This window comes from Anopheles coustani, chromosome 3, assembly GCF_943734705.1.
Source record: "Anopheles coustani chromosome 3, idAnoCousDA_361_x.2, whole genome shotgun sequence".
In the NCBI taxonomy this organism is placed as follows: domain Eukaryota; kingdom Metazoa; phylum Arthropoda; class Insecta; order Diptera; family Culicidae; genus Anopheles; species Anopheles coustani.
Window position 1 is genome coordinate 37,197,402 of NC_071288.1, and position 14,121 is coordinate 37,211,522.

The 14,121-nt window shown below is 40.5% G+C and overlaps 1 protein-coding gene across 1 annotated transcript in view; it reads right to left on the bottom strand.

Moving 5' to 3' along the window:
• Positions 1 to 6,607: 6,607 nt before the first annotated feature.
• LOC131259593 (acetylcholine receptor subunit beta-like 2) overlaps positions 6,608 to 14,121 on the bottom strand; it is a 30,890-nt gene continuing 23,376 nt past the window's right edge. The window contains exon 9 of the mRNA XM_058261126.1: positions 6,608 to 7,121. Coding sequence (XP_058117109.1) covers positions 6,906 to 7,121 — 216 coding nt within the window. The 3' untranslated portion in view covers positions 6,608 to 6,905. The remainder of the gene's footprint in view (positions 7,122 to 14,121) is intronic.

The window sequence follows — 14,121 nt, forward strand, 5'->3', positions numbered from 1 at the left end:
TCGTGGGTTCGCTCGAGCCAAATTCGTCTTTGGCATATTTTTATTTGCTGTCCCTCTCGTTAGGGTTTATTTTACTTCACTCCGCTTCACTTTCTGGGACGAGAATTTGGTTTTCTGTATTTTTTTTTCTTCTGTTCCGTTTATTGCACTGGAGATTTTCGCACGTCAATATTTTCCTTCATATTCTGACTCCGCGGGCGAAGGATTCCCGTCGCATTGTTCGCCAAGCAAAACCGTTCAGTGTTGTCTGTCTTTTTGAACGGCAGTTTCGAGACTGTGGATTTTCTTTTTCGCTTCCCTTTCTTGCACCACCATTTTCCCACCAGTGGATATTTTCACTATCGAACATTGCGACGGGAAAGGGAACGAAACCGCGAACCGACTCCTAAACGAGCCGTAACTTGTAATCTGGCTTGTAAATGGATGCCTTCCCACGGGGGGAAGCCTTCCCAGGGTGAGCGTCCAAAGCCGGTCATGATTAAATTTAAAAACCAAATCTTTCCCACAGCACGATGTAATATCCAATGCCGACGCCGTCACCATCGCATAAACGTCGTGCGGGTGCGTTCGGCGAGAAAAGGGCCATTTTATTTTTCTCATATCTCCTGACAAGCACGAGCAAACCCACCAACCCACGGAGATGGGTTTTGCAAACCAACCGACGGAAAGAATTTCAGTGTACCAACTTCCGACCAGCTACGGATAAGGATAAGCCACTCGGGCCACCTCGCCATCGCATGATGCAGCAAAAATCTCAGCCGAAAATTCCACCTTTAAAGCGGAAAACCCCCGGCGAGCGGTTTCGAACGAAATGAACTCACGTATCGAATCCAGCCTCCGTCCGAGCCGTACCGTTTTTCTCCCCGTTTCCTCTAAGGTGGATGCACGATCTTCACAAAAGATCACAAAGCCCGCAAAAGAATGCCGGGTGGAAAGAAAAACCTTTTCATTCGATTGCAGTAATTTATGGTGCAGCATATTTTTGGGTCAGAATATTGCGGGTCTAGCGGGGCATGAATTATGGTCATTCGTAAGTGAATGTACCAGCCGGTCCTTTTTTCTTACCATTCATTCTGGCCCACTGGTTCGGTTTAACCGAGTCTTTTTTTTTCTATGCTCATCTAAATACAGTTTTTTTCCCACCACGTGCTCCCCCCTGGTGGGAAGAAGATAAAGTTTAATATTTGCCAAATTAACTGCCCTGAAAATGCCCGAACAAATTCAGCTTCACGATTTTCACCGAGCGCTCACACGCCACCCGGGATAATCGTTAATATCAATTAGTGCGGCCACATTCCAGCGCGCTCTCAAGTGCCTGTGATTTGTTTCCTTTTTTTACACCGGGGTTTTTTCCTCCCACAATTCCAGGACGAAAGGCTTGAAGTTGTTTAAAGACCACGCTAAGTAAATTAAAATTCTTGAGCGGAGTTTAAGTATCTCAGATTATTTTTTAGATGTGGAATTACAGAGGGTGAGATTAGCGGAAACACTTGTTTTTCTTTCAAGATTGTGATAGATAAAAAAACTCAAACCTCACATGAAACACTTCAAATGTAACAAATATTTTAATGAAACTCATGCTCACAACCACTGTGTTACATGTAGATGCTTTACAAAAACCTTCACGAGCTTTACCATTGAAAGGATACTATTGCTATTAAAATGATATATCAAATATAACGGGGCTTAAGAATTACCATGGTATGAACGACTTTGAAACTGAATCATTACTCAAAAACTTTCTGAGTTTCTGTAGCTCCGGAATCGGAAAAGTAGAAATCTTCTTGCATCCGTCCCACTATGAACTGTTTCATTGTGGCTTAATATTGCACTACACCAGAGATGTCAAATATACGACCAGCGACTCCTTTGAAACAATATATGGAAAGTTTGGATCCTTGAGTATTTGAATAGCATTTTTTTTTTAATTTACAAATGTAGTCAAATCTTAAAAGCAGAGAATTTTAAATGGACAAGAGGACTGAACCTCCATTTTAATAATTGTTATACAAAAGTGGTATTCACCATTGGTTCACATCGATCGTAGTGCTCAAGATGTAACTTACCATGAATGTTTTCGTACGAGAAAGTTATCTAGATTAATAATTATATTATACTAACTAGAAAATCCCACAATAATAGCAAATCTAAAATATGTATTCCCATCCTTCCAAGTAAATTTAAACAAATTAAATTCATTTTAAAAAACATAAAGATATATAGTTTAGGAAGCATCTTTTTGCAGTCCATTTCAGGTAATTGTCAGGTTTGGGCAAGTCAAGAAACATTCTCTTGATCATAACAATTTAGATTTTAGAAACGTTACTGATTTTCTTGTCCGTTCAAACCATAGCATTGTGTCGTTTCCAATCATGTACACTGCTATACTAAATGTGCGCTTTTATGCATATTAAACCATTAGATTTGACCTTGTTTTACTGCAAGTTACTCATATAATGGTGCGTCTTAGCTCAAGAAAATTAAATACAGCTGATACAAAATTTGATATTATAAAATCCACATTAATAAGAGGTAATATAAGATTTTAAAATTTCAAAGGTGTAAATCATGATTGGTTACTTATTTAAAAGTACACTGATGAGAACCTATTGTCATAAATCTAACCAATACTACGTTTTGCCACGCAAACCTATTTTCGAAAGAAATGTAGGGCGCGAGGTCAAATGAGTTTGCCATCACTCCACTTTACATTGGTATAAAATTATTGTTGTTACGAAACATGATTATCCTCTTTTCATTTTAACTACAGGAAATCGTTTTCATCTTTTAGTGAACAATACCATCTTTCATAACAAACTCATAATCATTGATTCATAAATCATAGAGCATAGTAACAATTCAAACTAGTTTTAAAGTTTTCACTATTCATAGCTCTTTATTGCACAGTGTACAAAGGTAAGTCAGCTACACACAAGCCTAGTTTATTTCTCTAGTATGATAAAAAAAATTATGCAAACCGTCTCGAAGAACCACCAACACTTGTTACAATCCCATCGATGGAACCCTTCCCTCGGAATTCGGTTGGATCCGACAATGGAGGGTCAAAATTTTTACATAAATCCGGATGTATGCGGGAAACTTTTGCCTGCAGTGAACCATTTTTGCACATTCCCACAACCTTGTGAGTAAAAAAAAAAAGAAAGAACAATGTGCCGACCCAACTACCCTTTTCTGTGGGGTTGAAAAACAAAATGGGAAACTTTTACCCAACTTTGCAACATGCACTCTCCATCGTTGGCATGGTTGTAGTGGTTTTTTTGCCCATTTGTTGAATCCGTTGGGAAAACAACCATATCGGTAATGGCAGCATCGGCAGGGCTTGAACGTCCATCCACATCACGCTGCGCAATGCTGTGAGCTCCACCCATCCACCGGGAAAAGCATACACTTCGTCAAAGCTGGCAATGGTGGCATCATAACACCGAATCACACTCATACACACACACTCTTCAACTGCAACCGAAGCGCCCTAGAAAGATGGTGAACCGAAACGGAACGCCAATGGCGTTGACAGCGGCAACACCAGCATGGAAACGGGTATTTTTCCAACGTTACCGTAACCGGGGGGTATCAAGCTTTGGCACTTCTAATTGAGCAACAGGAACCGGATGCAAAACTGCACCGCATTTAATTAGGGCGATATTAATTCATTCCTCTACAGGTGACTTTCCACCGTCGCTAGGTTGTCGGTTTTATTTCTGTTGCCGATCGAAATTTATTAAACTTTCCTGACGTACAGCGAAAGGTATACCTTTATGCCAGAAACACAATGATGGACGTGTTGTTTAGTGTAGGACATTAAAGGAAACTATTTAAAACCATGGCACACGATCGCATTTACATGTTTACATGTGTGTTATATTTAACGCTCTAAAATATACATCTTCTTGGAAATGTTTTCCTTAGCAACGTACGGTTGTGTGTTGTTTTTTACCCCCAAATGGAGCATGTCGAACCAAGCTGCATGAATATATAACAAGTGCTCTCCTTGGTCTTACAATTGGCCTGCCAGAATGTGATATTTTCAAATGCGAAGAAAAATAAAAGCTTCATCTCACCCCTCTGTGCGCTCGTACGGTATGTTATTTGCACCGACTTGTCTTTAATCTTTCCACTACACTTTTGTCTTGCGTTGTTACGATTTTAGGCGAGCAAGATTTCTTCGCACTCTTCTGCGAGTCCTAGCGAAAGTTCTGCGAAACGTTCACTATTCTTTCCAGTACCACCCCGAGCAAACTCCAGAGAGCTTGTGGTGCTGGGTAAGAAAGATATGAAATTATATGCATCATGTTATTTTATTCATAATTAAAACATAACATAAGGTAGAGTAACAGATTTTTATTTCGGATGTTCGCGAAGCGCATATTTTATTCGTGGAACACTTTACCAGGTTTAATCTTTAGGCTTACGCCAAATTACTTTTCTTTTTAATTAGTATGTCCATCGTACAAAAAGTCAATTTGTTATTTGTCATATCAAGAAAATAACATCCATTATTAAATGAAAATCTTCAACTCACCACTATTTCGTAGGATATGGATGGATAATGGATGACAAGAAAATTCCAGTATAAACTGCACTTTAACATCAAGAGCTGATAAACAAACTTCATTCAACTCAACAAGAGAGAACCCTTCGAGAAAAAGATGAAATTAAATACTCCAGGTCGATTCATCCCCGTCCCAAGCTCTTCTGCGTGTGCTGAAAACGGGAGAAGCAACGCGTAAAATGTTGAACTCTTGTGATTTCCACCTCAGATTTTTCAATATCTTCCGTTTTTATGTTAGTTGTTCTTTCCACGATACAGAACTTTGAAGTATTTTCATAAAAGCTCTTATCAAAGTGGAAAGACATGGAAAGAAAACAAGTGAAAGGAAACGCAGTGCAACAGCAAGCGATGAATAACACTAACTCAATAAATTCTCGACACCTCTAGAGAAACTGCTTCACGGAGAACTCGTTGAAAAAACAACGCAACAAACTGTGCTAGTGGTTAACCAAAGTTTTCAACTCGATTCCAATGTGATGGTTGAAGCATTTTGGTGGAAGAACAAAGAGATTCACTAGAGAACAATGCTTCCTAAACGGGTGGAACATAACGATTTAACTTACTTACGTTCGGGTGTGCTTTTCTGCACGTTTGCTTCTTCCGAATAAAGTAGATCATACTTGCTTAGCAAACGTCAACAAATTACTAATACGAGGGTTGCCTTTTAAGTTTCGGGATTTGGAAAAACTGGTGATGCAATCTGTTAATTAACAATTTTATCGCAAAGTTTGACGTTTTTGAGGTTATCCGTACTCAGAACGTTTTGATATACGAGTGCTATTTGTGTTGTTAAAAAAATGTTTAAAGTTTCAATCGACACGAGTCTTTTTTGAGAGATCTTCGCTTCTTCAGGTGTTGAAAAACGTTGAAATCTCAGTTTATTTTTTACGTACGGGTATTAAAAGAAGTCATTTGGTGCTAGATCCAGGACTATATGGCGGATGACTCATCAAATCGATGTTTTGAGTACTCAAAAATGCAGTTGTTTGAGCCGATGTGTGAGAGCTCGCATTGTCGTGGTGACGGGTGATCCGTTGACAGCGGTTGAATTTGCTGATTAGTTGGAAGGCAACTGGCAAACAAATTGTTGTGTACCACTCAGAATAGACTGTTCTGCGTTGTTCTAGAGGTTTGGTTGCGATATATCCAGTTTTTCCGAAAAAACATGCGACCCTTTGCTTAGAAGTGCTTCGTGCGTGAACAACTTTGGTTGGATTCGCCTCATCTTGAAACACCCATACAGTCGATTGCAGTTTAGTTAAGGGCTCATTCGCATAAATCCACGATTCATCATCTGTCACGATATTAAAGACGGGTTTTGAAGCACCGCAATCGTATTTTTCGAGCATTTCTTCCGACCAATTGACTCGAGTCTTTTTTTGAGAGATTGACAAATTGTGTGGAATCCAACACGAGCAAATTTTTTTTAAAGTTAAATGTTCATGCAATATTAAGTCTATGCTAGTCCCAGTAATACCTAAGGTTGTCTCTATCTCACAAAAAGTCACATGACGATCTTGCAATATCCGTTCACACACAGCATCAATTGTTTTCGGAACGACAACTGATTTTGGACGACCTTCACGAAATTCATCTTGGAGTGAACTCCAACCACGATTTAATTTTCCAAACCATCGATAAATACTAATCATTGATGGAGCTTCATCACCAAAAGTTGAATTAAGTTCATTCATGCACTACTGCTGTGTCAACTCACGTCGAAAGTTGCAAAAAATAATCGCACAAAATGTCCACGACCCAATTCCACAATTTGGCGGACATTGACACTTTTAACATTTTTTTAACAACACAAATAGCGCTCGTATGTCAAAACGTTCTGAGTATGTATAACCTCAAAAACGTCAAACTTTACGATAAAATTGTTAGTTGGTAGATTGCATCAATAGTTTTTTCAAATCCCGAAACTTAAAAGGCAACCTACGTAATACCTTAGCAGTGATACAAGAGTGGAAAGCAAAACACTACGAATAACATTGGTTAAACCCAGTACAAACAGTTGACTTTATTTGCTAACTTTGTCGTAATTGTTATTTTTCTATTAGGAAATGCTGTCGATTCGCTGCTCGTATTCGTAGTAATTTCAGTAGTATAAATGTAGTGTACGATTCAAAAACTTTATCATAGTTGGGCATAGCCACGTGCGCGTCGTCGTACGATGAACTTTTGCTTGAACGTTTTCCGTGCGTGCATATTATGCTCCATGAAGCAGTGGCTTACACGTGGTGGTTGTTTCTTCCCGTTTGCCGTTTTAAAAAAATGCCCCACTTTTTATCGTGCGACAATCTCCATCCGTTGAGAGGAGACCTCCTTCCGCTTAATCTAGCGTGATGCGTACGATATCCGGCGGCAGCATAAAGTTGTTCTTACGCAGCGGTATTTCGCTCAGCTGCTGATCGACCGGTGCTCGCGTATCGTACAGCGAAGGACTCTGGAAGATGATGCCGAACGTGCCGAAAATGCAGGAAATGGTAAACACCCACAGAAAGAACCGATCCAGCACCATCGACACGAATTTCCAATCTTCGACAATCTGTGGAAGAAACAGAAGGGTGTAATTGTAGCTTTCTTTCGAGTTCTCCCGCAGTATGTCATCAACTTTGCGCGGTGCTAAATTAAATCACAGGAATAAATAACTGGTCGCCTGGTTGGTAGGAAATGGCCCAACTTTCCCAGTTGGTGCCAGTCGACAGAATAATTTCCCTACGCTCGTGAATCCAATCCTTCTCAGCGCGACGGTTCATTTGATGCCAATTTGAAGCGGTGACCGCCATTACGGTCCACTGAAAATAAATCAACTTCATCCCCGAGCGAAGCGTTTTTCTCGCGTAACATAATCTTTTATTCCACGCAGCGCATTTCGGGTACATTCGGGGGAAAGGCACCATACCATGGCCGGCAGATATGACCGCGCGAAACTGTGTCGACTGCAACCGCTGGAAAACCGGGGAACGAAGGCATCATTTCGCAGGACTCGGTCCAAAATATAATTTAAAAAAAAAAAACAAACGCCACATAGTCCAGCGAAACGAAATGCGTCTGGTGCTGTGCATGTGGCAACAGACATGATTGATTAATATGCATATAATTCTTCGGAAAATTGAATGAATACTCTGATATTGTTTTAATTTTCTCGTGCTCCGCCACGAGTCACGCCCGGTTTCCGTTGATCCGTGAAGCGGCTTGGGGGCGTTCATTACAACCGAGACCATTGGATAAACGAAGATGAATGAAGTCAGCGTTGTCGCAAATTGATGTTGATTGCCAGTCGTTCGCGTAGCGTGGTTTGAAGGAAAATTATTTCGGAGAATTGAAAACCGAACAATTTGAAATCAACAACCGTTACGAAGATTGAAAGGCAAATAATGAAAGTGTCTAAGTGGGTAGGAAAACAGATGGCAAAGTTAGTCAAGAAATTTTGTATGATACAAGTCAAAGTAAAGTACAAAGTATTACGACTTTAAAGAAACAAAGTACAAACAGAGGTGGATATTTATCACACATTTTATTAAAAATAAATTTACTTAACAGCTGAACGAACAACGAGCCATGGAGAAAAAAGGCATCAAATCGTCACATCAAAGTGAAACTGAGACCCAGAATTTAATTTTCCCCACATTGATTGATGATCTGAAACATCGTTCCTGGAAAGATGACGTATAAGTTTCTCAAATAATGTTTCGTATGAGGAAAAGAAACTCCGAATGCCACATGACACTAAACTCGACTCGAATAAGCACACCGGCTATGGCACACCGCTTTCCACTGGGCACTTTTCTTCGGTATATTTTTTTTTTCATCCCCCTCAGAAACACCGGTACAAACGTTACTGACATCTGGAAGCTCCCCTGAGTCGAGCTAAATGAGAAAACCCGCGATCTAATGCATGCACGAAACGGAGATAAAATGTGACTGGATCAACGTGTTGGCTTTACGCCCATCCCCGGTGGGTGTCTGAAGGGCTTTAGTCCAATGTGTGTGCGCTCATCGTACAGTTCTATCGCTGCCAGCCGTTTATCCTTCCCGAAACAATCAACCCCATGGAGTGCGCTATCGAGCACGTCACTAGAACGCTAGCTTGGCCAAGGCGAAAGAAAATTCATGTCTGCTCCTACCAAGCATTATATTATTCGTGCCATCTTGAACGTCACTCGGTCGAAAATGTGTTTACATAATTAATGTACATTTTTGAGGCTCGGAAAATATTGTCCGTACCGTCCGGACCGGCCTTAACGGAGGGTCGTTGTCGAGGGAAAATTAAGAGAATCCCCGACTAGGCAACCATTTTTCGGCTATTCTTTTTGCAATAGATTAGCGTGCCCTTCCCCCCCGACGGACGGGGGTGGACGGTAAAATGTATTGAAGGAAAAATTAGATCAGACATTCTCCGAGCGCCCGAAGCACGCCCATTAGGGCCACGTCTACCTAGGGGAGGGACGTTTGACCCGGACTGGGGAACACGCTCATTCTGTCCCCAGTCCGGGTCCTCCCTCCCTCCGGTCACTACCTTTCAGCCACTCGCCACCATGAGTTCGTTATCATTTGATGTTCTCAACATGGCTGTACGCAGGCCGGCCGCACATCGTTTTATGTTAATCACCCGGGATTTATTTTCAGTAAATTTAATTATCCTCCGGAAAATGTCCGCCCTACAGGATGGTTCTTCTTGCTTTATCGTTTCCGTGCTCGGTAACGGGCGTTGTAATTGCAGCAAACCCTTGCGCCGCCAGCCATCTCATCCGTCGCCCTGCTTCACCTTGCCGAAATGGTCCATAAGGCAAACTAGCGAGAATCAGGCGATCGGCGAGCGCGAGAACGCAACCAGGCCGCTAACGACGTTCGACATCCACACGAGCACACCGGGGGGAACGATCCGGTTTTTTTAAGGGCCCGAAAGATCGTGGGACGATAAACGGCAATAATCTTTATCGTTTCGATGAACTGAAAAGGCCCGATTAAGGAGAATCGACTAGAAAATGTATTCATCATCGAGGCAGAGTGCACTCGAGCAGGATTTGAAGACGCCGCGAGCAAAGGACCGCTAAGAACCGCTTGATAGCGCTATAATGATGGCACGCAAAACGCATAAATGCGGGACGAAAGAACGAAAGGAAGGGCCAAAGGAACCTCACTTTAAATTGGACGGGACCAGTCGTCAAGGTACAGGTTTTTACTAGAATCTTTCAAGGATGTTCAAATACAAATTAACGAATAATACAGGGATCTTCAGATGATATTATAACAACAGCGGCATTATTTCCAACTGCATCAGTTGATATTATAACGCGATCATGTTTATATTACTTTATCAGTTGATATCAGAATCGTAGCAGTTGATATTATAATTATAGTTGAGCGAAATACGCAATTTGCATAGGTCCCGATCGGTGCATAAGAAGGACGCGAATGTGCAGGTTAAAATCGATTAGTTCGACAAGTATGTATTCAACCGGATTAAACCGGTGAATGCTTGGAAGCATTAATTGGTATCATAATCGATAGAAGCTACTCGGCCGACTGATGAAGTTATAATAAACATGATCGCGTTATAAAATCAACTGATGCAGTTGGAATATCATGTGCTGCCGTTAGAAATAATGCTGTTGCTGTTATGATATCATTTGAAAAACCCTGTACGTCAATCCATCAAAGTGTTATATCTCAACATCTCGCTTCAGCGATACATTTCATCACACTTCTTATAGTGTAAACTATAAGATATGGTACATCATGTCTCCATAACTCCATAATTTATTAATGTTTTAAATTCAATTAATTTTAATATATTCGCACATTACCATTAAACCAAATTTAATTTTACATTTAACTTCAGACACCGTGAAGATAATCTTTCTTTTTAGAATTAATTGTGATTCTAAATTAAACACTTTTATCAGAAAGCTTATTTTGTAGACTGTAACACAAAAGAATTTAATCATGGAATTTAGCACGAGGCATGAAAATCTCTTGCATCTTAAATTGTAATATTTGCCTAGTTCTATTATTGAAACAAAATGATGAACCAATTCAGAATATAAATGACAAATCTTCAATTAAAATAAAGGTATTAAGCTGATGCAAGAAAATATACAATTGTTTAAGAAATTAACAACTAATAAATTTCACATTTAAAATTAATTAAATTCATAAATATGTGGATTGTATGCTAAACGGTCTTTATCAGCACGTCCAAATGGTAAGGATGATTCCAAATCAAATGTTTATCCGTAAACCCTATCCTAGCGCTAAAACCAGTGGCATTCGCATTAGCATTACGCAAAAATCCCAACCGTCATCACTATTCAGAGCCCTTGAAGTTGGTGTTACTTAACACACACTCCAAATAGTAGTGAAAAAAGCATCCTTCCGTACGCCAAAGTTGGGATTGAATTTACCTCCCCCTAAAAAGGATTTTATAAGTCCAAAAGTGACCCCCAAAAAGTGCTGCGTTTGTAAGAACAAAAACAAGGTGCACTTCGGTAACCTGGCAAGACGCACAGTTTCACGCAGAAACAGCAAAAACCCGGTATCCAAGCCAAAGGATGACCAAGAGGCCGCAAACGTCACATACAGACCCACCCCGGCTTAGGTTGACCCAGCCTGGTCAGGTTTGGAGGATTTAGTTCGGTGACTTACGAACTCAAACGCCCCATCATCTTTAATTAGGGCTTTCCGGTCGTTTCGTCAGCGCTTCGGAAGCAGTTTCAACGGGGGGTTTCACGTGCTGCAAAAGTTGGGTCTGGTTGGTCAAGGCACACTGAAAAGCGATGGCAAACGGTCTACACAGTTACCAATACATCGAGGTTATACCGTACAGCGACGTGGTGTCTGTTTATTTTATTATTTTTTCACGATAAGCACCACCAAGAACAAAACACCGTAGAAAAATATACACCGTGCGACCTAGAAACACCGAGACGTTGAAGGAAAGAGAGTGCAAAACGGAGGTGGAAAAAGGGAAAAAGCTTGCCCAAAAGTAAAGGGATTAAATTTTAATGATCATTACAGTCATTCCATCCTCCGAATATTCGCCCAAAACCCCGAAACCCCGCCGACGGGTGTCCATTTTCCATGCGATGGCCAAAGACAGAGGGTGAAACCGTTTCCCGAAACATCGACTTTGTTACGTTGGGTGGCCAGTTCGGGAGGGTTGTGGAGGGATTAGAAAAAAATGGTAAAATCTTTTCTATTCCGCCACCCCGTTCCAACCCTCGCCAGGCGAACGATTAGTGCCGGCCATTTACTTGAATCGAGTTAAACATAGCCCCTTCCAGGGGCTAAGCTTTCCGCTAGTTCGTAGAATTTATCATCGGAATACTACCATGGATCCTCGCCTAAAGCCCTTCGCACAATACTACAATGGCGGAAGTCAAGCATTGGGGTTTCCTCTTTGTTGTGTTTTCTTTCCTTTTTTTTTTTTTGTTCCTCGATACGTTAAAAAGCGAACGGAGGGGTAAGCTATGCTCTACCTAGGCCCGTTGTTAACCAACGGGAAGCCATCTTATCCGTTTATCATGGCCAGTCATCTGGTGTCCGCTTCGTAACGGCTAATGGTAGCCAATCATAACGGCCTCCAAAGAGTGTCCCTGTGCCGGCGAAACCGAACGAGCGAACGAACGAAAAGCACGCACCGACACAAAGCGAGCTAAACTGGGCGAAATATTTGTCAAACAGTGCCAAGGCTGTTTCGGATGACGACTCCATCCACCCCACCCCAAGGGCGGGCCCCGCCAACTTCGGGCTCGGGAAAAACGGGGCTCGGTATCATTTTCATTAAGTCAATTTAACATCATCCCATTCCCATTTAAAGCCGCCTTTATTATTCATTCGAATGTAGACGGTTTTAATTTCGCGCCCTTCGACAACTTTAATGCCGAACAGTTTGACAGGACGGGGAGCGGACCACGATCGGAGGTGTTGTAGAATGGCTGGAATTATGCATGTTGACAAGGATTCATTTCGCTTTTGTGTTTGGCTGAAATATTGACGCGAGGGGTGACGTGTACATTTAATATTGTTCAATTAAAAGCGTTCCGATTTAACAAACGTAAATAGTGATTTACTCGCAGGTTTGAAGCAAGCAAAAACAGTGATTTGAAATCTTCTAACGAGAGGTTTACAGATTGTCAAACACCAACCCAAGTTAGAAAGTATGTTCGACAAGAATATTAGAGCTAAGCTAGTCTATTACAGAAAGCACTTAAAATTTCGTTCTTTGCTCTATACAAGCATTACGATGAGAATGATGATTACACCACTAATGGACTTGATCTCCTTGCTACTGTGTCACCAGGATACATAACAATGTGTTAAATAATACTGACATCGAAACATGTGATTGGATAGCGAATGTGAGTTTCAATATTTAAAAAAACACTTTTTCAAATTTACTTGCAAAACGTAATGGTTTGCAAATTAAATTAACCAGCGAAAGGTAAGGTTTTAGCACGAATAACTTTCGATAGAAGAGAAGCTTATATGTAATCTGTTATGTGCCGAAAAGTATCGGACCAGATCAATACAATACTAATATCAGTGCCTTGTATAATATGAAGTATTTTGATTGTCCTTACTCTACATGTACAATTGAAGCACCGGTGTCGAGGTGGAGTTGTTTTTATGGGTAAATAATCATTTTTAGTATTAAAGAAATTTACATCGTTCGAAAAAGAGAGATAGAGTAGCTCAAAAGCAGAGACATGCAGAATTATATCAAGAATTGAGTGATGGGAATGAAATATTTGTCAATAAAACATAACAAATCGTACCTTTAAGTTGACATTACACATAACAGGTGAACGTGTGATGAAAAAAAAATTTAATCAAAAACAAAACTTTTTAAAGAAGGATCCAGTTGTATCTTAACAATAAAATCTTATATCAAATAGTGATTTTGCATGAAACATTGTTGTATTATCACACAGCCACAGTAAACTGAGTGTGATACTACAGTACGGCATTTAAATAAATGTTGCTTAATTAAACACTAGTTACTTCTAATTGAAAATTGAATTAAAATATACTATATCTATACTATATCTATAGCTCTAGCTCTATGGAAACTATATCTATAGCTCTATGCGTATAACACTAAAGTTCCAAAAATTAAGATTTTTATATTTAAAATTTTTGAAATCACACCAAATACATAAAAATATATAGTGAATTTTAACATTCAAAACTCCTGTTGAGTTGATACAAGGTTCAAAATAGAACGCGTACCAAAGAAAACGCATGAATGTTAACTAACGCATAAAAGCTAAACTCAGCGCTAAATTCACAACACTTGCCGAGAAAGGCGCCCACAAAGCGCGAGAATGTGAAAACTTCGGTCAATCAAACAATTAGCGACACCCGCGTCCGACACTTGCAAAGATGCGAAAGGAAGCGTTCCACCCGTTACTCAATGATCCATCAAGCCCATTCAAATCGAACGCCAACCCTTCGCCAACCTGAAGCGTGGCACGGTGTAAGGGCATCGTGTCGCGAAAAAAGAAACACCCGGGAAATGGTCCGCCACCATGCCAGCACTC